Genomic DNA, 25593 nt, shown 5'->3' on the forward strand with positions numbered 1-25593 from the left:
GGACTCCTTTCCCCTGGAACTCCAACAACAACTTGGGCTGTGAGTTCTACCTCCCAGATGCCCCCAACAGGCTCCCTGGCCATCCCTTGCTCACCAGCTGGTAGAAGGTGACCTGAGGTCCCTCGGCATCATACAGGAACCACCAGGTGGCAGCAGCCACTGTGGCCAGGCCAACGTACACTGTGGGGAGGGCAGGAGAAAACTGGCTATAGTGGACACCTCTGGTTTTCTGGCATCCGTTTCCCCTTCCTAATAATTTGCTGGATCTCTGTCAGGGAACCACTCTCTCCCTTTCTGAGCCATGTGGTTTGTACACTACTGCGGGAGTAATAGGACAAAAGGCTCTTTCTTCTGCTTTATTTGAGGTTGTAACGGGGCAAGTACGAGGGCTGGAGCTGCGGCAGCCATCCTGCCACCCCAAGGGGCACCTGCATGAGAATGGAGCTGAGGCAGAGCCAAAATATGCCAATGATACTGTCTGAGGGCTGGGTCCAGCCATGCTTGAGGCATGATCTAATCTCTTCAGTTACACGAGCCCACACAGTTTCGCTTGGCATAAGCCAGGCTGAGTCATACTGGTCTGTAGTTTGCAAGTGTAACTGATACAAGGGTCTTAGGAAGCTCCAGGAACCGCAATGAAGACTGGGGCTCCACTCACCTCCAACAGCCAGATATCGGAAGAAGAGCCAGCCACTGATGAGGGCCTCCCGAGGGTTCCGGGGCCGCTTCTCCATAATATCCAGGTCTGGTGGGTTGAATCCCAGGGCCGTGGCAGGTAGGCCATCCGTCACCAGGTTCACCCAGAGCAGCTGCACAGGGATCAGGGCTTCCGGCAGGCCCAGAATTGCCGTGACAAAGATGCTGGAACCAGAGTCATGGGCTCTAGCCCCCAGCAAATGGAGGGTCCAGCTCCTACTCTTACCCCAGGCCCGGGAGCTCCCGCACTGTCTCCACAGCAGCCCCGCCTCACACTGGGCCGCCCCTGCCCCCCCAGTCCCAGCTCTGGCGCCTGGACAGACCTGCCCTTTAGGCCTCTCCTCTTGAGGACACAAGTCCTCTTTAGGACACACACACACACACACACACACACACACACGTGGACAGTGCATGCCTGAAACATATACACATTTGTTCACAGATGTGTGCAACAACCTAGCACAGCTTACACAATCCACAAACACAAGCAAACACCTACATGCTTGCCCCGACGTGCAGAGATGCAGAATTCTTACATAGCCAGGCAAACATGTTCACCGTTCTCCACAGGGATCACTCACATGTGAACCTAAGTGTGTACACAATTACACACTAGCACAAATCCTCATGTGAAAAGATGAACAAGAACTCACATGCACACACGTACACACACCTCTCACTCAGGCACACACCCTATGTGCACACACACACACACACACACGCACGAACACATTACTGCCCAAAGGTGAGGCAAGTTCTCCCATCTTGCAGGACTCTGAAAGTGGGAAGAAGGTCACGGCTGGAGGGATGACAGGGGACTTTTCAGGCACCACCAGGGGCTGAGGTGCATCAGGGCCTCTGGAGAATGATGAGGCGTCCCCATCCCTCCCCACCGTGAGGTGGGACTCTGGAAGGCCCCAGCCTTCCAGGGCAGGGCACGGGGTCCCTCCATCCCTGCAGCCCCACCCCAGGAACAGGCATTTCCCCAGTCTTAGGGATGCAGAGCTGGTCCAGAGGGCTGGGAGGAGGGAACACAGGGCCTCACCAGACGACCTCGCCAACATTGGAGGAGATGAGGTAGCGGATGAATTGCTTCATGTTGCTGTAGATGGCCCGGCCCTCCTCCACTGCAGCCACAATGGAGGCAAAGTTGTCATCTGACAGTACCATCTCTGCCGCTGACTTGGCCACGGCTGTGCCGGAGCCCATGGCGATGCCGATCTCCGCTTTCTTCAGGGCTGGGGCATCATTCACCCCGTCTCCAGTCTGAGGGCCAGGTTAGGTGGGTTCATGCCTGAGAAACTTCCCTTCCACCTCCCTGACTCCCCTCAACTCAGCCTATCACCAAGTTTAGGGGATGTCCCCGAAGAAGCAGACAGCTGGACAGAACAAATGGTGAGGTCATGAGCCTAGAAACTGATCTGGGGATGAGGCTAAGGGGAAGGCAAGGAGTGCAGATAAGGACAAAATTGAGGAGAAGATCGAGTCAAAGATCAGAGAGGATGGTGAGGTGGGGACAGGGATGAGGGTGAGTCAATGCCGAGAGCAGGGATGAAATTCAGGTGGGATGTGGGGTAGAAGATGAAACTGAGGTTAAGGACAAAGTTAAGCTCAAGTCAGGAATGAGGTGAAGGTCATGGCCCAGGTCAAGAGTCAGTTAGGTGCTGTAGTCAAGGTGAAGGCTGGAGCCAAGGTGAAGGGCAGGGTCAAGAATGGACTCGTGTTCAAGATAAAAAAATTAGATTAAGGTAGAGGTCAAGTCAAGGCTATGGTCCATATCAGGAATGATGTCATGGTAGAAGTTGGAGTTGAGGTCAAGGTCAAGACTGAAGGCCAGATCAAAGTTGAGGTCAACATAAAGTATTGGATTGGGGGGGGGGGATCAATATCAGGGATCAGATCAGGGCCCAGGTCAAGACTGGAACCCATATCAGGGTTGAGCTCAGAATAAAGAATCAGTTTAAGATGTCAAGGTCAAGGTCAGGGACCAAGTCAGTGTGATGATCAAAATAAGGTCAAGAACAAGTTTACAGTTGTAGTCAAGTCAAGGCTGGTGCCCAGCTCATTATCCAGATCTAGGCTGAGCCACAGGTCAGGATTAAGGTCAAGGTAAAGGACTGGGTTAGGCTGGAAGTCAAGATTATAAACTGAGGCCAAGTCAGGGTTGGGTTGAGGTTAAGAATCAGATCAGTGTTGATGAAGAGGTCAACAATCAAGAATGAGACAGAACAAAAACTGGGTCCAAACCAAACGTCCATCCAGAGGTGAGTGGATAAAGAGACTGTGGATGGGACTTCCCTGGTGGTGCAGTGGATAAGACTCTGCACTCTCAATGCAGGGGGCCCGGGTTCAATCCCTGGTCAGGGAACTGGATCTCACATGCATGCTGCAACTAAGAGTTCGCATGCCACAACTAAGGAACCCTGGAGCCGCAACTAAGGAGGAGCCTGTGAGTCGCAACTAAGGAGCCCGCCTGCCGCGACTAAGACCCGGCGCAACCAAACAAAGAAGCAAATAAATAAATAATCTTTAAAAGAGACTGTGGTATATTCATGCAATGGAATGCCACCGAACAATAAAAAAGCAATCATGTAACTGATACCTGCAACAACATGGGTAAACTTCAAAGGAAAGAAGCCAGACACAAAAAAGCACATGCTGTATGATCCCACTCATATGAAAATCCAGGAGAGGCAAAACTAACCTATGATGCAAAAAAATGGGAAGGAGCATAAGGGAACTTCATGGGTTGATGGCAATGTTCCCTATCGCGTGTGGGGGAAAAGTGCACTGATGTCTGCAACTTACTTTGAAACACATTTAAGATAAGATGGATGAAGGATGGGTAGATGGATAGGTACGTGATAAAGCAAATATAACTATGTTATTTATAGAATATAGATAGTGGATATTTATAGGCATTCACTATAAAAATCATTTTGATTTCTCTTTGTGTTTGAAATTTATTGTAATAAAATGTTGGGAAAAATAAGAATGAAGCAGAGGCAGCAGTCGCCCGGGTTGCTCTTCCCAAGGCCTATGGCAAGTGCTTCACCACCACCCGCGCCACCTCCCCCAGGCTCCCGTCTAGTGGCCTCACCATGGCGGTGATCTCGTTGAAGGACTGCAGGTTCTCCACGATGCGGGACTTGTGGGCAGGCTCCACCCGGGCGAAGCAGCGGGCCGTGCGGCAGGCGTGGCGCTGCTGCTCGGGGCTGAGGTCATCAAATTCTCGGCCCGTGTAGGCCTTGCCCGCCACGTCCTCTGTGTCCTTGAAGATGCCAAGCCGGCGGCAGATGGCCACAGCCGTGCCTTTGTTGTCCCCCGTGATCATGACCACACGGATGCCCGCCTGGCGGCAGCGTGAGATGCAGGCAGCCACCTCGGGCCGCGGAGGGTCCAGCATGCCCACGCAGCCCACGAAAGTCAGGTCCGTCTGCAGGGAGGGGGCAGATGCGAGTGGGGCCTGGGCCCTTCCTCAGCCTGCCACCTGCCCAGCGCTGCAGGTGGACACATGGCTCCCAGCCCTGGGGCCCAGCACCCACCTCGTACTGCACAAACTTGCTGCAGTCATCTAGCTGCATGTCCTCCTTCCTCGGGGGCACATCCCGGGTGGCCAGAGCCAGGCAGCGCAGTGTGTCCAAGCCTGAGCCCCAGTCCCGGATCTTGGCCAGGATCTGCTCCCTGGAGGTGGTGTTCAGGGATACGGTGCGGCTCCCCACACGGACTGAGCTGCAGCGCTCTATCACACTCTCAGGTGCCCCCTGCCGCGTGGGGTAGGGGAGGAGACAAGTCTGTCAGTCAGGACCCCTTCCCTCCCTCCTGCTTAACTGAGGAAATTGAGGCCCAGATACTGGGAAAGGTCACCCAAGGGGACACAGAACAAGGCACAGACCAGAATCCATTCTTTGGAAGCTCAGAGAGGGAACCAATTAGGCCCCACTGTGAGAAAGCCCAGAGGGAAGGGGGCTCACACAGGGTGTGACACCGTGTGAAGCCACGCGGAGGCACCCTCCCCTCACCAGCCTGCAGCTGAGAAGGCCTGCTGCAGCATTTTGGGGGACGGGGTGGGAATGGCAGCCCTCCTGCAGGCCCTGCCTCCCTGCCAGCCTGCTGCTACCGGGATCCCAGTTCTGCGGGGTGCTCGGCAGCGGGACCAGGAACAGAGCCCTGCTGAGGGTGTGTGGGGTGTGGCTCTGAGAAGGTGGTCTTGGGGGTGCCGGGCTACTCAGCGGCCTTGGGGTCTCAACCCGGATCTCGCCCGAGGCCTGGGAAGAACCTCTGAATCCTCCATCAGTGCCTCCTCCCTCTCCTCAAAGGGCACTCCAAATGCTAGGTTTTTTCAGCAGCCCAAGCTCCCAATACAGAAGCTTGTCATTTCAAAAGACGTTAAACCCCCCGCTGCACATGAAGACGTGAACGGGGGTCTGGATGGGAGCTGGTTCCTTCCCTCCTTGGGACTCGGTTTCCAAAACACAAAGCACCGAAGTTGCACACCAACCACCTCAACATTTCCCATCAGAAGCAAAAGGGGTTCCAAGACCTTCCAGCCTGACCGGCTGTTCAGATGGGGAGCCCGAGGCCCACATGGGGGTACGGTGACCGCAAGGTCATGTGGCGAGGCAGTGCCTCTCAGCCCAGAGCTGGGACCACAGGGCAGGGCAGGCCTCAGCATCTGGCCCTGGCTTTATCTGCCCCACACGTGGATCCCACTCCCAGTTCCCCATGGCAGGCTGACCACCCTTGTTCTGGAGTCGTCGCTTTGACAGAGGGCCTCACGCCTCCCCCGGTCTCCCACCGCTGCAGGCTCTGGCTCTTCAGAGGCCCCAGGCTGGTCAGGCAGGCCCACCTTCACAAACATCTTGCTGCCCTGGGCCGCCAGGCCAGGGTGGGTGGGCGTGCAGTACACTGACATGGACTTCCGGTCTCGGGAGAACTCCAGGGTGAACTCCTTCCGCATCAGCTGCTTGATGACCTGCAGGACCCAGGTGGGTCAGGGCGTGAGGGGCAGAGCCAGCAACTCTGGCTGCTTCCTCGCCAGCTGCTCAGCCCCATGAAGAGCCTCTTGATCCCTGCACGATGTTGTCTACCCTCTTCTGACCCTGGCATTCAAGGCCTCTCTCCCCCTCTCCAGCCCCAGAAATGCCCCAAAGTTGCCATTTCCTGACCATGCTGTGTAACTCCCGACTCTGAGTCCTTGCCCACACTCAGCTTTTCCTCTCTTTTCCCCCTGGACCAGTCTTACTAGGGGTCTGAGGGCCCTCCTCCTCCCAGAAGCCTCCCACGACTTCATTCCCTCCCCTCCCTTCTCCAGATGCCCCAGAAGCCCCAGCCACGCGGCCTGTGGCCGAACCCCCAAGCTGCTCACCGCGTTGCAGGCCCCAGCTCGCTCCACCCGGGACAGGGCCTGCAGGTCTGTGTCAAAAACATTCATCTTCTCTACCAGGCAAGTCAGGGCCGTCTCCGTGGCCTCTCCCACCTTCTCATACATGCCCTTCGCCTAGCGGGGCCCAGGTACAGGGAGTGAGGGGCAGGGCGGCCCCCAGCCTCACCTCCCACTCGCTCCCTGCCCCCTGGAGCTCCCTTTGCCAGAGTTACCTGTAACCTCCTTTGCACCAGGCCTGTGGGCCCTTCCCAGCCCAGCTGACCTGGGAAGCATCTGGCACTGATGCTCACCTTCCCTTCTGACCCTCCCTCCTCCCCTGACATCAATGGCCATGCACCTTTCCTGTCCTCTGAATCGCTCTCTGCTCACACTTCTCCGCTTCCTTCACCAGATTCCTCTTTCTAAACCTGCTGTCTGGGCCCTGCTCCTTCCATCCCCCCCACCCCCACCGCTCCCTGAGGCCTCATATGCCCCTGGCCTCTCCCATCCTTCACGGGCTCATGGCGGCCAGGGCCCACCCAGCCCACTGCAACCTCTCTCCTGAGCTCCAAGCCCACATGTACAGCTGCTGCCTGTTGGACTTTGTTCCCTGGGGACCCTCAGGCTACCTCTCCCCATCCCTATTTTGCCACTCCCATGACAGTCCCAGCCAGGACAGCAACTACAGGCTACCCTGACCTCCTCCCTCTTTCACCTAACCAGTCACCAAGTCCCAATATCTGGGCTCCAAACTCTCTCTCCAACCCATGCCTCCTCCCCTCTCCCTGAAGCCCCAGCCAGGACTCAGCTGGCACCTCTCCGGCCTGGATGACCACAAGGGGCTCCTCGGCTCCGGTCTTGCCCAGTCTGTTCTGTCCTCCACACAGAAGCCTGGGTGATCTTCTGTGAATGCAGATCTGGCCATATCACTCTCCTGCTCCAAACCCTTTGGTGTCTGTCTACTGCCCTCAGCTGGGCATCAGACTGACTTGGCCAAGTGCCCCCGCCCCACCAGGCAGGAGTGGCCTCCCACATGCTCCAGCCACAGGGAAGAGCATTCAATGCCCGTTTCTGGGCTGTGCCTTCTGCTTTAAACACTTCTTAGTCTTGTCCCCCAAACCTCTTCCCCCAGGCACCCCTGGCCCTTCTGCCCTTTACATTACAGTCTCCCACAGCCCAAGAGCCCCGAGCAGGGTTCCAGAGCCAGTCTGAGGAAGAAGGAGGGGTGGCAGTGTGGAGTGGACAAGGATGGCAGTGGTCCTGGGGTGTGGCACTCCACAAGGGCAGGGACCTCCAATCCTGCGAGCTTTGATACTCTGGGAGAAAGGTCTGTTCTGAGCGCCTGGATACTAGGGAGGTCACGAAAGGGAGTAGGGGCCCACCTCGTTGTAGTCCAGCGCTGAGTCATTGCACAGGGAGCAGATGGTCGCCAGCTCCACCAGCCCGTCAAACTGCCCGCAGCACACAGGCCACTCCCCCAGCCGCCTGCGGAGCCAGAGCTGTCAGTACGGTGCCCTTGTCCCAGCCCCCGGGCAATGCCCAGCCTCTTGGCCCCCAAGAGGGCTCGCCAATGACAGCTCTCAGAGCTGTCCTACATAGCTCCGCCCACCAGGAAACCCCGCCCACCTGAGCCCCCTCGCCGAGCACTCACACTTCGCCCTCCGGGGCATACGTGGTGCCCGAGATGGTGAACTCGTGCAAACTGCAGGTACCCGCTTCGGCCTCGGCTACCACGAACATCTGGGGAGCACAGGGGCGTGCTCAGGCAGGCCCTCCTCCCTGGGCAGCCAGTCTGACTAAAGCCTGACCCCAGGGCGGTGTCCTGTGGGTCTCCAGAGGAGCCACCGGCCTTCCCTCCCCCAGGGTCTTGGAGGTGAAGTGTAAGAGTACTGCGTCCAGGCTGAGGCCGGGCCTCTCTGCCCTGCCCAGGTGTGTCCAGTTCGGGCTTGTCCTTTGCTCTAGACCCATGAGGGATTTATGGCAGATTCTTCAATGTTCTGGGGCAGCTGCCAGCTTGACAGGGCCCTGAGCTGGGACAGGAAGCCTGGGTCCTTGCCCATCTCACTATGTAACCGCTGGCGGAGCACCTAAGCCTCAGTTTCTCCACTGGTAATGGGGAGAAAGTGGGATCAGAGTGCAGCTGCCCCTCCTTGCCCTTCAAGGGAATGAGTTCCTGACCTCCAAGGGAGGAAACCTACATAGCATCCTGAGGCACAGACCCCTGTCCCCAGAGAGTGAGCTCCTGCCCACAGGGCCCAGCCCCTACCTGTGCCCCTGAGGGACAGGGGGCTCACCTCTCCCAGGGCAGCCCATGTCCTCATCTGTCAGCCAGCTCTGCCAGGGAGATAATTCTTGCTTCCTGGAAACTGCCTCACTGCACATTCCCAAGCCAATGGCCAGCCCAGCACCCAGCAGGTGCTCAATAAACATCCCTTCCGTTGCACTTTCCTCCCTGCCCCTGGGGACAGCCCTCCAGCCAGCAGAGCCTCTGAGAAGTCAAGTTTCTTAGCCCATCATCCAGTATGTAAGGCCCCTACGACTTCCCTATACTGTGTTTTTCAAATGTTTATTTCAGAATCCCTAGTAGGACTGTTCAAATGAAGTCCTACTAGGGATTCTAGCAGTTCAGGGGCTGCAGGGCAGTAAAGCGTGCTGGTGCCCCCAACCCCATGGCAGCCCCTAATGGGCTTCTGTGGGGGACTAAGGTCTCAGATATAGAGCCTGGGTTTCCCAGGCCCAGTGGGCAGATTATGGGAGCAGGGGTGGGAGAGGAGTGACTGGGGCACCTAGGGAGTGGGAAATCCGAAAGCTTCACTGTCATGTCACCCACTCCTCTACCCCAGGGGCCTGCTGGAGTCTCAGCCAGACTCCCTGAAGCATGTGGGCAGCAGCCCAGGATCTGGGATCAAGTGCCAGGGAATGAATAATTCCTGCCTGGGCCCTTCCCAGGTCACTGGAGCCGGCGTATCTGGTGATAGGCGTTGACCACAGAGAGTCACGGTGGTGAAGGATAGAACCTGGGTCCAGTCCCTGGTCCAGAAGATCCCACATGCCGCAGAGCAACCAAGCCTGTGTGCCACAACAACTGAGCCTGCACTCTAGAGCCTGCAAGCCACAATTACTGAGCCCTCGTGCCACAAATACTGAAGCCCACGCGCCTAGAGCCCATGCTGTCCAACAAGAGGAGCCACCGAAATGAGAAGCCCACGCAGCACAGCGAAGAGTGGCCCCTGCTCGCCACAACTAGAGAAAGCCCGCGCGCAGCAACGAAGACCCAACACAGCCAAAAATAAATAAATAAATAAATTTCTAAAAAAAAAAAGAAAAAGAAGAAAAAAACAAACCTGGGTCCAGGCCCAGCTTGGATCAGATGCCCAGGCTGTACTTGACCCTCCCCTGTGTCCTTTATGGTTACCTGGCAGGGTTTGCACACCCAAACTTCAGATGGGGAAACTGAGGTTCACAGATGGGCAGTGGCCTGCCAGGACCCTACAGAGTGACACATGGGTCCTAATGATGCATGTCCAGCCAGGCTTTGCTGCTCTGCCCCATGAGAACCTGGATCTGCTCCCCACCATGGGGCAGCACGCAGGTTCTCTCCTCCACCTCTGGCCAGAAAGGAGTCAGGGAGTGGCCCAGAGAGGGAGCCTAGCCTGCCAAGCATCACACAGCAATACCCAAGCTGGCTGCAGCCACTCACCCGGCAGACCGACATCTGATTGGTGGTGAGTGTGCCCGTCTTATCAGAGCAGATGACCGAGGTGCAGCCCAGGGTCTCCACAGAGGGCAGACTCCGCACGATGGCGTTCTTGCGGGCCATGCGCCGTGTGCCCAGTGCCAGGCATGTAGTGATGACAGCCGGGAGACCCTCAGGGATGGCGGCCACAGCCAGGGCCACAGCAATCTTGAAGTAGTAGACAGCACCTCGGAGCCAGGAGCCGCCGTGGGCCGGATCAGCAAAGTGACCAATGTTAATGACCCACACAGCCATGCAGATCACGGAGATGGCGCGGGACAGCTGCTGCCCAAACTCATCCAGCTTCTGCTGCAGGGGCGTCCGCTCTGGCGCCATGGCCGCCATCTGACTCCGGATCTTACCCAGCTCCGTGTGCAAGCCCGTGGCCACTGCCACACCCATCGCCTTGCCTGATGCAATGTTGGTGCCCTGGCCGAGGGAGGGATAAGGAAAGGGCTGGTTAGCACCCCAACTGGGGCGCAGAACCCCTGATCCCTTCAGGCTGGGGTTAGGGCTCTTATTCCCCTCCTTGGCTTTCTTTTTCTCCATACTTAGTGCTCCCAGAGGTATGCCACTATGTAGTCTCGAGTCATTACTGTCATCGCCGTGATAGTGTCAGCTCTATGAAAGCAGGGACTTGGTTCAGTGCCACATCCCCAGTGCCTAGCATGGGGGGCCTGGCACAGAGGAAGCACCAGCTGATACTGACAGTATGATCAACCAGCACAGCACAGCACCAACCCATCAAAATTCAGCTCATAAACGACCAATACAGCCACACAGGAGTGTGGCTAACCGTGATCTCAGGTAAACAGTCGGTAAATATTTACTGAAGAATCCAGAAAATTTGAGCTGAAGTCCATCCATTCCCAAGGCCCCAGTAAAATCCCCAAGCCCTGGTGCAAGTGCCGGCCAGCCTTGAGCCTCTGTGTCCTCTGCTGTAAAATGGTCCAACAGAGGCCCGAGACACAGCTGCTCTGCGGAGGCTCATAACTCGGTCCCCTTCAGACAGGTGCACTATGCTGAGGCTGGAGGGAAGGTGGGTTCTGGTGGCCTCAGCGTCCCTTCTGCCCTGAGCCATGCAGCTCCTGCCCCCCCTTACAGGACCCTCCGCTAAGGAAATGACCTGCAGTTAGCCAGGGCACCCTCCTTAGAAAGCTTCTAGTGACAGCTTCTAACGCCTGAACATGCCCTTTGGTGTCCCCTCCCCACCCAAGGCAGCTTGTCCAAAGCTTCCAGGCACCTAGGCAGGGTGCTCTCCTCAAGAAGAGCTGCGGGTGTATATCGCTTTCTCCATTTCTGTTCACTTCTGGGGAGACTTTAATAACTTAGTGCCCAGGGCCACTGCCAATTGGCCTGACACCTCCTTGTGGCCTCCGTGGGCAGCCTGTGAGCATCACTGGTTAAGTCCCTCTAAGGCCACAGGGGCTGATCCCTCCCACCAGAGCTGAACCCATCACTCTCCCTGAGACGAGCTGGGTGGCTTGGAATCTTGCCTTGGGGATCAGTTTTCCTATCTGAGAAATGGACTGTTCCTGATATCCTCCACCATTTTGGCAATGCTTCTCCCTCTAGAGGATTCTGGTGAGGCAAGAGAGGCTCTGCCTCTCTCCAGTTTAAGGCAGGATAAGCCTAGCAGGTAGGAGGAAAAGCTCTAGAATCAGGAGTCTGGGTCCACATCCCAGCTCTGTCACTCGCTGGCTGTGTGACTTGGAGCAACTTACTTAACCTCTCTGTGCCAGCTTCCTTGCTGGAAAATGCAGACAAGAGTACTTATTTCAAAGGCGCTGTGAGGATTAAATAAATTAATACAGGTAAAGGGCTTAGAACAGGGCCAAGCACACAGCCTTCAGTAAACACTGCTACTATTAGTACTATAAGTTTGTACGTATTCTTAATAACTGAGGAGGTTCTTTCCCACAGGGCTTTAGCTGATTAATCTAAATGTTATTATCTTTATCATCATCGTCCAGGCAAAGGCCCCAGGCATCCCAAGCACTTACAGAAAACAGCATGTTCTTCTTGTCCTGGTTCACAGCTCTGGGGTCGGGGATGGCATCCGTGTGCTTGGTCACAGACACAGATTCACCTGGATGCGGAATCAGAAATGAGAAGCCCCACGTGAAGGCACCTCTGTCCCCTGGCCTAGCCGCCCCCGGTCCCGGCCTCCAGGCCTCACCGGTCAGGATGGATTGATCCACTCTCAGCGTGGTGGACTTGATCTCGATGAGACGGAGGTCGGCGGGCACTTTGTCTCCCACTGTGGAGGGAGAATGGCTTGGCTGAGGGTGGCTTTCGGTGCCACCTCCCGGGAAAGCCAGGAGGGCTCCCAGGAACCAAGGCTGGGGCTGGGAGGCAGAGGCCTGAGCTGTCCCCTGGCCTACAGTCCCCTTATCTGTCTGATGGGGTTTTGGCCAAAGAGCTTTAGAGGAATCCAACAACTACCCCCTCTGCATATATAATCAGAGAGAGAAGGATGGGCTCATCCGCGTCACATAATGAAAGGAGAAGACCCCCAACGCACCTGCCACTTCCACGATGTCTCCGGGGACGATGTCCCGGGCGCGGATCCGCTGCACGCCCTTGCGGTCCGAGCGGATCACCTTGCCCATCTCAGGCTCATACTCCTTCAGGGCCTCAATGGCACTCTCAGCATTGCGTTCCTGCAGAGGCAGGAAGGCTGTCTGTCCCTGCTGGCCCCAGCAGGCCACCCCCTTGGAGTGACACCCTTAGGGCCCGGGATGGATCTGGAAGCAGAGGACCTGCAGGATTCCAGGACCAAATGGAGGTCACACCTAGCAGCTGGGAGACCCCGGGGCCCAGCCCCACCACCGAGCCTCCCACCTGCCACACGCCCACGATCGCATTGGCCACAAGGATCAGCATGATGACCAGGGGCTCCACGAAGGCAGTTGTGGTCTCCTCATCCTCCTCGAACCAGGCCAGGACCTGCCGGGATCAAAGCTGGTGAGTTTAGGCTATGCCGTGGGCCAGGGTCTGCTTGCCATTCCCTTTGTGTGCTGGGTCTCTGTCTGCTCCCGTTTTGGGGGAAATACCCCTGGGGAGCCCCGGACCTAGAGAGGTCTGCTCTCGGAAGGCCTTGGCTTAGGAAGTCCAGCCCCTGCAGGTAGTGACCACCAGAGCCCACGTCCCACCCCACCCACTTTCAGGGACGTGGGGCCGCTGTGCGACGGCCAGCAGGAGGCGTCGCCACCTGCCTGGCGGTGGTTCTCGGAGCAGGTGTGGTGCCCAGACCAGGAGCAGCAGCAGCGTCACCTGGGAACTTGTTAGAAATGCAAATTCTTGGCGTCCATCCCAGACCTCCCGAGTCAGAAACTCTGGGGTGGGGCCCAGCAGTCTGTGTTTTAGGCAGCCCAGGTGATCCTGCTGCAGGCTCAAGTTCACGGTTCACGGACCAGAGGACCATGATTCCAGCCAGAGCCCAGGCCTGGAGGCGCGAGACCTGGTTCAAGTCCGTTCCCACCTCTTGGCCCAAGTGGGTACTTGTCATCCTCTCCAGGCCTCAGTGTGTTCATCTGTTCCGTGGAGAGGGTACCAGAACGCTTTTGGCTCAGCTGTTTTGGGCACCTGCCTGGATAGACTTTTCTTTTTTAAGAGTCCTCCGTTTCCAAGGAACAGTGAGTGGCCAGGAGGGTCAGACACAGCTGGCTGGGCCCCTCCTGGCTGGGGGGTCCCGGAGCAGGAGTCACATGCACCCTCAGGGCTCCATTCCCTGCACGACCGTTGAGTCTCTGCTGCTCAGCCACTGGTGTTCCCCTTCCCCACCGCTCCACTCTGGCCCCATGGCCCTGCAGGTCCAGAAGGAGTCTGGGCAGGGCGGATGGGGGACAGCAACGGGGAGCAGCCTCCACGAGGAGGCTGCAGGAGGTTAAGGCCCGAAGTCTGTCTGAGGAGTCTGGAAGTCACAGAATGTGACTCATAGCCGGGGTGATTTCACCCCCCAGGGACATTTGGCAACATCTGTAGGCTTGATTGTTACAAGTGGGGAGTGCTACTGGCATCTGGTGGGCAGAGGCCAGGAATGCTGCTAAAAATTCTACAGTGCACAGGACAGCTCCCACCACAAAGAATGATCTGGTCCAAGAAGTCAGCAGGGCTGATGCTGAGAAACCCTGTGCTAAGGCAAGGAGGGGCGGGGTCAGGCCTGTGCTTTCGCAAGCTCACTCTGACAGCCAGGGGGCGGATGGGAGCAAGCTCGCTCTGACAGCCAGGGGGCGGATGGGAGCAAGCTCGCGCTGACAGCCAGGGGGCGGATGGGAGCAAGCTCGCTCTGACAGCCAGGGGACAGATGGGAGCCGGGAGTCCAGGGCGGGGGGGCTGCGAGGGTTTGGGCAAGGGCAGGGGCCAGGCAGGGGCCCAGGGAGGCCCACAGCTGAGAAGACAGCCCTGTGGCCCAGAGCCTGAGCCTCTGAGCACTGCCCTGCCCTGGTCCCCCTCCCGGGTTGCCCGATGCCATGAAACGGGGGCCCTACTTACGAAGGAGACCAGGGCCGCCAGCAGCAGGATGCGCACCAGGAGGTCCTCAAACTGCTCCAGCACCAGCTCCCATAGGGACTTCCCTGGGGACGGGAGCACCGCATGAGGCCTGGGCCCCTGACCGACTGACCTGCTTGCATGCAGAGCTGGGGCGGCCTCAGGACCACCTGGCCCACTCCCTCCCTACCATTTGAAGAGGGAGAGCCAGAGGCCCTGAGAGGCACAGATGGGCAATGCCGGGAGTGGGGGGAGGGTGGGATTGCTCAGCAAGGCCCCACCCAGCCGGGGGGTGGGGAGGACACAGCCTGACAGTGAATGGCCCACGATGTCGTCTGGTGACCTCATAGGCCGCCCTGGCCCAAGGCTCACCTTCCTCGGTCGGGAGCTCTGCAGGATCCAGGCAGCCACGGGAGCCATGGGGAGACAAGAAATGACTGGGTTATAGAGTGGAGTCTGAGCAGCCCCTCCCCATGTGCCCACCGGGACCTCCACGATGGACAGGACACATCACCCCAGTTCTCTGACATCACAGAACGGATGGTTTGAGCCCAGATGCTTCCACCCCTCACCCTCACCTCACTCTGGTTGAGGAAGGTCTGGCGTGGCCTGGCTCACCCTGGGACAAGATGGGAGCCAGAAGTGGCCTTCTAGACCCTCCCCCATTGCACAGAGGGGTAACCGAGGCCTGGAGAAGAGACGGGACCCCCGAGGTCACACAGGGAGTTGGTAGTTCTCACAGCTCCCTGCACTGCTCTTTCTCAGATGCCCACCTGGTCCTGTTCAATGTCCCCCACCCACGGCAGGGTAGCCCCTCCCTCAAATTGAGAACATCAGCTCAGGCCACCTCTGACACACCTGCTTCTCCAGGACCACAAGGACAAGGCCCACAGCACCGCTGTCCCTCTGAGCCCCACCCCATCCCAGGCTCCCCCTGAGCACGACCCCAGCAGCCAGCATCCCGGGCACTGAGAAACCCGCCGCAGTTCAGTTCCTAGAGGTTGAGTCTCAGCTTGTCCCCTCCCAGGCCCTCCGCTCCAGGCAAGCTCAGTGAGGACCCAGCCGGCATGCCCAGGCCCAGACCATAGAACATTTTGAAGAACCATGTTTCCAAACACCACCAGGACCTGCTGTCACTTTACAGGCTCCACTTTTATCTCCTGTTTCCCGAAGTACCTATGTTACAGGTGGAGCTGGCTGCCCCAGTACCTGAAGTCTTGGACTCTTCCCAACAGCCTAAAGGGGAGGCAGGTGGGAATTCCGACCCCGTTTCGCAGGTGCAAGAGCTGAGGTCCAGAGTGGATTCGTGGCTTGAACAAGGTCACACAGCCAGCAAGGGTATCTGTGGGTCTGTGGAAAGGGGCCCTGGACGGGCTTCTCCCTCCTCCTGCCGAGCTCGGGACCTGCCCACGGCTGTCTGAGGCCCCTCCCAGATCAAGCCTAACTGAGCCTTGCCTCCTCCTGTCTACCTCCCGGGCCCCCACCCCGGGTCGCTCGGGAGCTTGTTAGCATGCAGAATCCGAGCCCCACCCCAGGCTGGCTCTCCCTCTCTCCTCCTCCCTGACATGGGTCCTTGCCTCTGTTCACCTGCTTTCAGCTCGAGCACCTGCCAGCATTTTTTCCCATGGGCACCTCTCCCCTGACCATCTGTTTCGAAGGTCTGGGGTCTGCACCTGGCAGCTGAACCATGGGGGGTAATAAGCAGCCCACTGGGCTGCAGGAATCCAGGAGGAACACATGTAACCTAAAAATACACTTTCTAGCATTTTCTCCGAAGTCCTATTTTAGGCAATGGCTGACATTTTCCGTGGAAAATGTAATCTCCAGTGTCCTGCGTTGAGATTAAAATCAAACAGACTTTTTCCTTCTGATCTATTTAGCTGAGGCGAACAGGAAAGGCGGGGGGAGGGCCAGGCCTGGTTTCTGGGCCAATTCTCCAATGGAGCTGGGTCCTTTAGAGGTCATCTCAGCCATGCCCCAGCCTCATGGCGCACATCAGCCTGCTTCTGCCATGCTCGACCCAGGAGATTCCTCAACCCCTCACCTCTGCAGGTGTCTTCAGGGTTCCTGACCTAAGGGACAGTGTATCCGTAAGTCTCACCTGAATCCCTCCTGCTGTCTCCCTGACCCCTCCCTCTATCTGGCATGTAGCCCCTTGACCACCATATTCCTCAGGGCTTTTTTGCTGGGTAGGAGCGAGGCCTGGGGTTGGGAATCATGTTATGGGACACACATACCAGCTCTAGTCCCCCCTGCAAGCTGCCCTCTGCCTGCAGGTCTCACCAGTTCTCCTTTCTCTCCCCTTCCACCTGGATCTCCCCTTCTGCTGACCCACAGCTCGATCCAGAGTCCACTCTTGGTGGTGGTCATCATGCTGTTCCCCAAATACTTCTCATTCTCCCCACCTTGTGGGCACACAGTAGGACTGCACGTCCCAGCTTCCTGTGTGAGTTGCAAAAAGAAGGATGTATATTCGGGCTGGAATGTTGAACTGCTGGAGAAGGGCGCCGTCCAATGGAAATTTCTGTGATGATGGAAGGGTCCTATAGCCGCACTGTCTGATACAGTAGCCACCAGCCACATGTAGCTACTGAGCACTGGGAATGTAACTAGCGTGACTAAGTAGCTGCAATTTTTTTTTTTTTTTTTTTTTTTTTTTTTTTTTTTGCCACACCTTGTGGCTTGCAGGATCTTAGTTCTCTGACCAGGGATTGAACCCAGGCCCCCAGCAGCAGAAGCACGGAGTTCTAACCACTGGACCACCAGGGAATTCCCTACATTTTAAATTATACTTAATTTTTATTCATTTAAACTCGATCAGCCACACAAGGTTAGTGGCTGCCCTATTGGACAGCACAGTCTGGAGCTCTTTGACCCTCTGCTACATCAGCCAGCACCTGTGCAATGGTGTCTGCTTTGTGAACCTGAGTCACAGAGTCGGGAGACACTGAGCCCCCAGATGAGCTGCACTGAGGTACATATATACAGTGTGAGCAAGAAATGACCTGGATTGTTTCAAGCCACTGAGACCTGGGGGTTGTTACTGCAGCATAGCCTAGCCGATCCTGACCAATGCCCCCTTCTCCCCAGACCTGGCCTCTGCCGCAAGGCTCCCCTTTCACCCCCATCCGCTGCCCCTGGGGGAGGCTCAGCCAGCCATGAGGTCACCACAGATGCCCTGCCCATCCCTGAACGAGGGCCATCCCTGCTCATGTAATGCACATGCTTCCGGCCCTGCCTGAGTAGCTGGCTCCCCGTGGGGCCCCGAGCCTCATTTGGAAGACGGAGTACCCACCCCCACCCAGAAGGGCTGCTGTGAGGATCAGCATTAGTAGCATTAATATTAATAAGTCACATTTATTGAGCACCTACTATATACCGAGCAGTGTGCCAGGTGCTTTACCTACTTCATCTCGGGAGATAAACGGGAGGGCGTTGTGTGCCCAGCAGATGAGAAGGTGCTCCACAGACAGAATAATCACTTCCTCATGTGCATTACTCTCTTGTGATTCTCAAATAACCCGGAAAGGAGGATACAATTATCCTTCCCATTTTACAGAGTAGAAGTACAGAGAGGTTGAGTGACTAGTTCATGGCCACACAGCTGGGAAGTGGCAGGGAAGCGTTTTGAGCTCAAACCCCTGCTCTGGACCTCCTGCACTCACACCTAGGCTGTCCTGCCTTCCCACCCCAGTGGTCCCCCCGCCCGTCTCCCCCCAGCCAAGGTCACCTGAAAGAACGTAATATCCCATGTCCTGATTGTTGGGCTGGATGTCCTCATCCCATCAATCGGTTCATCCTTCCATTGTGGCCCTAGAGCCATCAGCCCAATCATCCCGGCCCAAAGGCTCTTCCTCACGAAACAGGTGGTGTTTTGGGGGTTACTAGGCCGTATCTGCTCAGGCCTGATCTGCTTCAAACTCCAATCCTGCCAAGACTCTGAACAACCCAGTTCTCCCCTCACATGAATTAGTTCCAGTGCCACGGTGGGGGATCCAGGGGCTAGGAGAGCACCTCCTCCCCTTCCCAGGCATCCCCGGAAGATGCTGGTTCCCCCTTGCTATCTCCAGGCTGCATGTGGTGGGGCTGAGCCAGTTCCCCTTGAAATGATGGCATTGGGCCCTCAGCAGCACCAGATGCCCCATTTGTTAAGTGAGAATGCCCTGGCCCTGCCCACCTCTTGGTGCCATCTGCCAGGCTGCATGGGCCAAGTCAGTAACAGGAGGTGCTGCCCCTCCCAGACCCCAGCTGGGCCAGCCTGGGGGCATATGAGCCCCCACTATTCTTGTCTGGACCTCTCACATGGTGGCTTCTCCTGGCCGAACCGTGCTCTGGGTCACTGTTGCCAGACTGAACCAGCCCACGTCCACAGATGCCCGATGCGGAGCTGGCCCGGAACGGCCTGGGATGTGATTAGAGAAACTCTGCAGCTTAGAGCAGAGAGCCTGGTCCAGAGGGCTGGGGTTCAAATCCTATACCTTGGTAGTTCTGTGGCCACAGGCAAGTCACTTTAACCCTGGCTGTGCCTCAGTTTCCCCATCTGGAAAATGGGGGTAATAATAGTAACTACCTCATAAGGTTGCTGTGAAGATGAAATGATGTAATATGTATGAAGAACTTAGACTAATGCACAGCACATGGTGAATGCTCAGTAAACATCAGCCATAACAACAGTTAAGAGGATGGAAGCTCCAGTGTCCCTAGCACCTGGGACAGCGCCTGGCACACAGTAGGTGCTCAATAAAACTCTGTGAATGAATGAATGACCCTGCCCTGCTCACAGACCTTCAGTGGCTCTCCTGGACCTACAGGATGAAGACTAACCTTAACAGGGCTTTCAAGGTCTTCCTGGATTTGCCCCAACCCACCCTTCCAGAATCACTCTCATATCTTAGACGTCTGTCCCTCCCTCTGCCAGCCAAGTGAGATGCCTCAGGATTGCTACTACATCCCCTGGTTTTGCGAAAGCTTTCCCCCTCCACGATTTTGTTTCGCCATTTTTTCTGTGCAGGGTACCTCCCCATTTCCTCATCTGAACCTCCAGGAAGGCGTCTCAGAAAAGCTCTGCTCTCAAGGGTCATCAATGTTGCCTTCTGCTTCCCGCCCCGGAGCACCCCCCAGGGCAGGCAGGGGCTGAGTCATCCCTGGGTCCACACAGAGCCTCACTGAATTGTTTATTCGGTTGCCCCATGGTTCAGCCCTGGACCCTGGGCCCACGGCCCAGAGCCCAGGAGAAGGGGGGTGCAGGGCCAGGGCTGCCCCCAGGCTCCACACACCACCTGCTCCCCTAATCCCCCCTCGACTCCTTCCTTCTCACAACACTGGAAACTGGTATTTCGGCTTCTAAGTGTTGGTTCCAGTTGGGAGAGGCGAGTGCTCACCAAGGTCTTCCTCAAAGGTAAATTTACAGAGCAATTAAATCCTCACTCACAAAGTCAGGGAGAGACCTTGGCTGGCAGACCCCACCCCGCCCACCTGGCCTGCCACCGTCTCCAGGCCCCACCCGGAGTGGACAACCTCTGCCCTGCTGCAGCCTTACTGGCTGACCAGGCCCAGACGCGAAGTGTTTGCTGGGCATCCTCGGTGCTGTGGGCAGACCCAGCCCCGCCTCAGGGAGCTCCTGGTGCAAGGGCTTGGGGTTCTGCAGGGGCAGGGCTGGTGCTGTTCCTGAGAGGGGGCACTAAGGCTGCCCAACAAGGGTGTGAGAAATGGGGTGAAACCTGAAATACCCGCCTCAGATCCGAGTCAGTTCACATCTGCAAGGCCCTTGGGGGATCTCAGGGGCCTGTCTCTGCCCTACTGACAACACTGGGGCCAAGGAAGCGGGTACCTGGGCTGAGGGCAGGAGATAAGGTCAGAGTGGAGACCCCACCGGCAGGAATCTAAATCCAGACTATCCCTCCCACCTGGCACCCCTGGAACTCTGGTACCCACTGTACAGATGGGCAGGCTGAGGTCCAGGAAGGCAGGCTCCAGCCCCTGTCACAGCTCCTCCCCCAGCTCCCCTAAACAGAGACACCGCCCCTCCCCCGCAGAGACTTCCTGGGACCTCGCCTGACTTCCACATCAGTGGGCTCTGGGGTGGGGGTGGCTTAGGTGTTGGCCCGCCCGCCTGGGGGGACACCCCCAACCCAGTCCTGCCTCCTGCCTAGGCTCACGTCCAGCAGGGGTGATAGGCAGCCCATCCACGGACATGAGGAGATCAGATGGCTCCTGATTATAGGAAAAAATGCCCAACATGACTGGCAAACAGAGAAATGCAAAGTAAGACTATGAGAGACCACTCTTCTATGAGATTGGCGTCCAATAACACACTGTGCTGGTGAGGTGGTAGGGAAATGGGCAGGTCAACTGGTGCAACTTTATGGAGAACAATTTAGCAACAGCAGTCAAAATTTAAAATACACATGCCCTTTGACCCAGCAATTCCCCCTCTAGGAATTTATCCTTTGGAGATATTCACAGTGTGTGAAATGACATGGGGACAAGGATGTGCCTTATAACGCATGTGTGATAACAGAGGCTTCGAACAACCCCAGAGCCCATCAAAAGCTCGGGTGAAGAAATGCTGGAACAGCCACATGATGAAACTCTGAGCGGCCACTAGGAAGCCCAAGGATGCTCCACGTGGAACCATCTGCAAGAGTGACTCTGTCACGTGGAAAGCCGGGGCGAAACAGCCCCCCAAATCCACTCCCTTTCATGTAAAAAAGATCATCGATCACAGACCCAGAGGTGTGTGTGCACAGAATATCTTGGGAAGGAGATTCCGGGGTGGCTGGGAGTGGGTGACTGGGGACAGGGCTGGGGAGAATTTACTATATACTTTTTGTACCTTTTGAATGTGGTACTGTGTGCACATTTTTATTCAAAAAAATAAGTTGAAGGGATGTAGAAAGGCCCCTCCAAGAAAGCTGAGTCCTGGGCACCTCTGGGGTCTGCAGAGAAAGGCGGCTCACAGGAGGCCAGGAGTCTCCCACTTACTGCCCTGTTGGGGCCTCAGAGGACATGGCTACTTGCTGGGGTTGGGACAGATGCGGGGGAGGGAGGTGCGACTCCCAGTACACTCACTGACTGAGGCCCCTCCCCCAGCTCTGAGGAGTGGGGAGGGAGGATCCCCAGCCCCTGCTTCCCCTCTTCCTGTGCTGGCAGAACTTGCGAACTTCAAGACTTAAGCAAGTGACTTCCTTGTGGTTTCCAGCCTAACGACCTTGCAGGTGCATAGACTCCTGGGGTGGGGGAGGACACTAGTCCCTGGGGTGTTCCCTCCACCTGCAGGTCCCGCCCCCTCCCCCCCACCCCCGTTTCTGGCCCAGAGCCAGGCCCAGCTCCTTCTGCCACAAGAAGGGATGGCTTGGTGTACGCAAACACTCACAAATGTCTGGCATGGGTCCTATCGTAGCCTCACTTATGATGAGCAAATAGAGGCACCGAGAGGCAAATCGGTTTATCCAGGATCGCACAGCTATGAAAGGGCAGAGCTAGGGCTCACAACCCTGTCAGCCTCACCCCAGAGGCTGCGTGGGTAGAGAACGCGGGACACCCGCACCTCCTCCTCAGGCCGGGGCTCGGCTGGGGGAGCACGAGGCAGGAAGGGGCAGCCGGCTCCCTTCTCCTCACCTGATGACTTCCAGAGCCCTGGAATGCTTCCCGAGGAAAAAGCCCTTGGGGGCCCCGCGGGGGCCCGGGGGCAAGGCTGTACTAGCTCCTGTCTAGCTGACCCCAGCTCCTAGCACAGGCCCCAACACCAGGGTCCCAGAGTCTGCAGAACCGATGACCCCCTTGAACAGACGGGGGAACCGAGGCCCAGAGAGGGGCAGGCAACCAGTACCAGCTCTACCACTTACTGTGTGACCTTGGGTAAGCTGTCTAACCTCCTGGTGCCTCAGTTACCTCCTCTGTAAAATGGGGATGACAACAGCTGTTTTCATCGAGTTGTTTTGGGGAAGGAATGAGACAAGAGGTGAAAAGTGCTATAAGACCAATGCCTGGCACGTAGAATCAATAGGTAGTCAGTGAACAGGAGCTTTCATTTTTACTACCATCGAAGCACAGAGGAACCAGAGGAGCCCAGGAATGGCCCCCCAACTTTTCCTACCACCCTCCCCAAAATGCACATCCACCTCTCTGGACCTACACACTGCACCAACATCCTTATTCATCACCCCACACAGATGCTCAGCCGCCAGAGCACCCCCAAATCCTCTCACCTAGACAAAACAACATGGGGGGAACTAGAGGCTCCCTCCTTCCCAGCCACCTTCCCCTCCTCATGAAGACATGGGGGGCCAGAAAGGAGAAGGGTGTTGGCCAGGGTAACGCAGGGCAACATCTGTGTGATTCTGGAGGCGGAACCAAGGGCTGGATCTCCAGCTTCCCTTGGGAATCAGGACTCCCAAGCTGGAGGCCACAGCAGCACAGAAGAGGCGGTGGAACCCCAGACCTGCTGCCCCGACCCCCAGCCCCACCCATGGGCTGGGGGACCAGCCCTGATGCCCTGCGCTCCTGCAGTGAGGACACCCTCCCTGCCAAGTCACTAGTAGGGGATATTAAATAATATTTATCTCCCTAGTTCCTCCCACAGCTCAACTAAATATAGCAACTAATTTTTTCGAAAAAGGATTTCTGCTCCAGAAAGATAATATTTATATAAGAGGTGGTTGTCATAAACCAATACAAAACCCAAAGCTCCCTTTCTGACAGCTCTTCGTAATTTTCAAGCCAGCCCTGAGCAGTGAGACACACAGGCCAGAGAACCTTCCTTCCGGCTGGCGGGGAACCCTGAAAGGGTGAGGCCCCAAGGGCGTCGGTCCAGGCTGCACTCTGGGGATCGAGGCGACATTTCTCTCTGGACCCCTAACACTCTGCCCCGTGCCCTGGGGGTGGGCCAAAGGGGTGGCAAATCCTGCCTGCAAGCGACCTGGGGAGGGACCTCTACATCTTCTACCATCTCTGGGTCATATCTGGACAGTACCGGCACTTGCCGTGCTTTTTGGCAGGTGGAGAATCCCACACTCCTTTGAACATGAGGAAGAACGATACCTTTCCCTCCCAAACAGCAACAGCATGAAGGCTCCCTCCTTGCCCAGAGATGGGCAGGCGTGGCTCCAGGTCACCCAGGAAGGAAAGGCCTCCCCAGGCAACTCCCTGAGTGAGGCCTTGAACCTGCCACCCCCAAGGAGGTGGGTCTCCCGCCTCAGCAGTTCAAAGACCCCACCGACTCCGCCAGCCACATCCGCCTGGGGGTGCAGAAAGAGGAAGGCCTGGGGGTGGGGTAACCAAGCCTGCCAGCTGACAAGCTGCACCTTCTGGGCGTTTTACTGAGCCCTCGTGGGAGACCCTCGGGGTCAGCTAGGAGGCTGGGCCTCAGAGTCCCCGGCTGGTCCCTCGCCGGCCGACCCCGATGTGTGCACCTGCACGACTCCGGCGGACTGCGGCGGCGCGGGGATGCAGCGCTGAGCGTCGATGGGGGTGGGTGAGGGCCTGCAGGAGTGGACTGGGACGCGGGTGGACGTGGGAAGCCCGGAAGGGCCGCACGGGTCCCTGCGCCCGGAGAGAGGAGAGCGGGGCAGGGGAGCCAGGCGTCCGGTCTCCGAACCCGGAACCCGCACCCCCCCTTCCCCTACGAAGGTACCGCGCAGCCCCGCCGGGAGCCCCAAGGGCATCTGCAGAGGTTTCCGGAGCCCTCGCTTCCTGCCTGCCCGCCCGCCCGCGGGGGCCGATGGCTGGGAGGGGAGAGGACCGCTCCGCAGCCGCGGTGCCGCGGCGGGGGTTGGGGGGGGGGCGCAATACGGAGACCGCGGCGCACGCGGCCCCGGCTGCCCCCGCGTGGCCCGCGCTCTCACCGTTAGGACCATAGCGCTCCCGCGCGCCGGTCACCTGCTCCGGGCTCAGGCCGCCCTCGGCAGTCACCGAGAAGCGGCGCAGCACGTCGGCGGCCGGGAGCAGGTGCGCCTCCTCCATGCCGCCCCCCCCGGCAGTCTGCGCCGTCGGCACAGTCGCGGTCGCCTCTCCGCGGGGATACTGCGCGGGGGGCTCGGGCCCCGACGGGCGCCGCGCGAGGCCAGGACCGCGCTGGAACCTTCCCCGACGGCAGTGGCGGCGGCGGCCCCTGCCCGCGCCAGGATGCTGCGCCCCGGGCTCCCTCCCAGGGGCGGGGCAGCCCGGGGCCCGCCCCCGCACTCACACCCCTTCCGGCCGCCCTCGGAGCCCTCCGCCCCGCCCCCGCAGGGCCCCGGGGCGCGGAGGCTGAGCTGCCTGCCCATTCCGCAGAAGGGGGAACTGAGGCCGCCCACGCGGAACGCGCTGAGCTTGGGGGAGCCGAGGGAGCGTGGTCCGGAAGGGCCTCGACCACTGTCCACAGGGCAGAGAACTGGGGAGGGCTGCTGAGCGCGTGTCTCTGAGTTGCCTTCTTTTGAGCCCTCTTGGGTCCTGGGAAGTTGCAAAACGGGGATGTCCATAGAGGGGCTTCCTACCCCCCTACTCGAATTTTGCAAAGTGTGACCCTGAGGTCTAGAGGGAACCCAAAAGCCTGTGAATAAGCAAGACTCCTCTGGAGATTACTTGATGTTTTCTTCTTTTGATGTTTATGCTTGCTTTATTGTTTCCCTAAAGTCGAGCGAAGAGCGGTTATTCCTCACACAATCAGAACCTCTAACAATGACCCAGGATATAAGAAAGTAAACCAGTCTTGCTACCTTACACTCACACCTTCACCCCAGCAGGAAACGTAACTGCCAGGTGGGATGAGGGTTCCCTGGAGAAGTCTGAGGGTGTGGGGTGGAGGCCTCTGACCAGGCCCCCAGGGAGAGTGACCCTGGCGCAGGGCAGGGGAGGGAAGAGGAACCCCTACTCCGGTGCCCCCTGAGCTCCAGTCTGTCCAGGGGTACCAGGAGGAGGGCTGCAGGTCAGGGAAGCAAACTGTGGGAAGGCAGAAACCACTCACCCCGCCAAAGGGAAGAGCAAAAAAGAGCAATCTGCTCGCGCCGCTCCAGCTTGAGAGACCCAGCCAGTCTCACCCACCCACCATCATACCCCTACCGGTGGCCTCTGCTGCCCAGAGCTCTGGGATCCACCTTGGTGGCCCAAGGTCAGAGATTCCAGGACTGAGCCCACTCAGCCGGCTGTTCAAACCCCAAACCCTACAGTGCCTCTGCAAACAGAAAGCCTTCCGGGAGACTGCAACTGCAGACACACAAGCCCCAGCTTCCAGCCTGGCCCCCCCTGCTGACCCCTACCCAGTGTCCCCCCAGTTCCTGATCTCTTCCTCCCAGGATGGGGCCATGGTCCTCCTCCTCTCTCT

General features: G+C 57.8%; 1 protein-coding gene across 1 annotated transcript in view; it reads right to left on the minus strand.

Moving 5' to 3' along the window:
- The window catches only part of ATP2A3 (ATPase sarcoplasmic/endoplasmic reticulum Ca2+ transporting 3), a 32540-nt gene extending 8286 nt beyond the window's left edge, over positions 1-24254 (minus strand). Inside the window, exons 1-17 of the mRNA XM_068529692.1 lie at positions 24137-24254; positions 14664-14681; positions 14295-14377; positions 12642-12746; positions 12322-12460; positions 11977-12057; positions 11801-11886; positions 9762-10226; positions 7713-7801; positions 7444-7546; positions 6065-6196; positions 5546-5671; positions 4242-4460; positions 3797-4132; positions 1742-1962; positions 659-861; positions 95-180 (exon numbers count right to left, since the gene is read on the minus strand). Of these exons, the coding sequence (XP_068385793.1) occupies positions 95-180; positions 659-861; positions 1742-1962; positions 3797-4132; positions 4242-4460; positions 5546-5671; positions 6065-6196; positions 7444-7546; positions 7713-7801; positions 9762-10226; positions 11801-11886; positions 11977-12057; positions 12322-12460; positions 12642-12746; positions 14295-14377; positions 14664-14681; positions 24137-24254 (2610 nt within the window). The remainder of the gene's footprint in view (positions 1-94; positions 181-658; positions 862-1741; positions 1963-3796; positions 4133-4241; positions 4461-5545; positions 5672-6064; positions 6197-7443; positions 7547-7712; positions 7802-9761; positions 10227-11800; positions 11887-11976; positions 12058-12321; positions 12461-12641; positions 12747-14294; positions 14378-14663; positions 14682-24136) is intronic.
- Positions 24255-25593: the final 1339 nt, after the last annotated feature.

Source organism: Eschrichtius robustus, chromosome 20 (genome assembly GCF_028021215.1).
Source record: "Eschrichtius robustus isolate mEscRob2 chromosome 20, mEscRob2.pri, whole genome shotgun sequence".
Taxonomy (NCBI): domain Eukaryota; kingdom Metazoa; phylum Chordata; class Mammalia; order Artiodactyla; family Eschrichtiidae; genus Eschrichtius; species Eschrichtius robustus.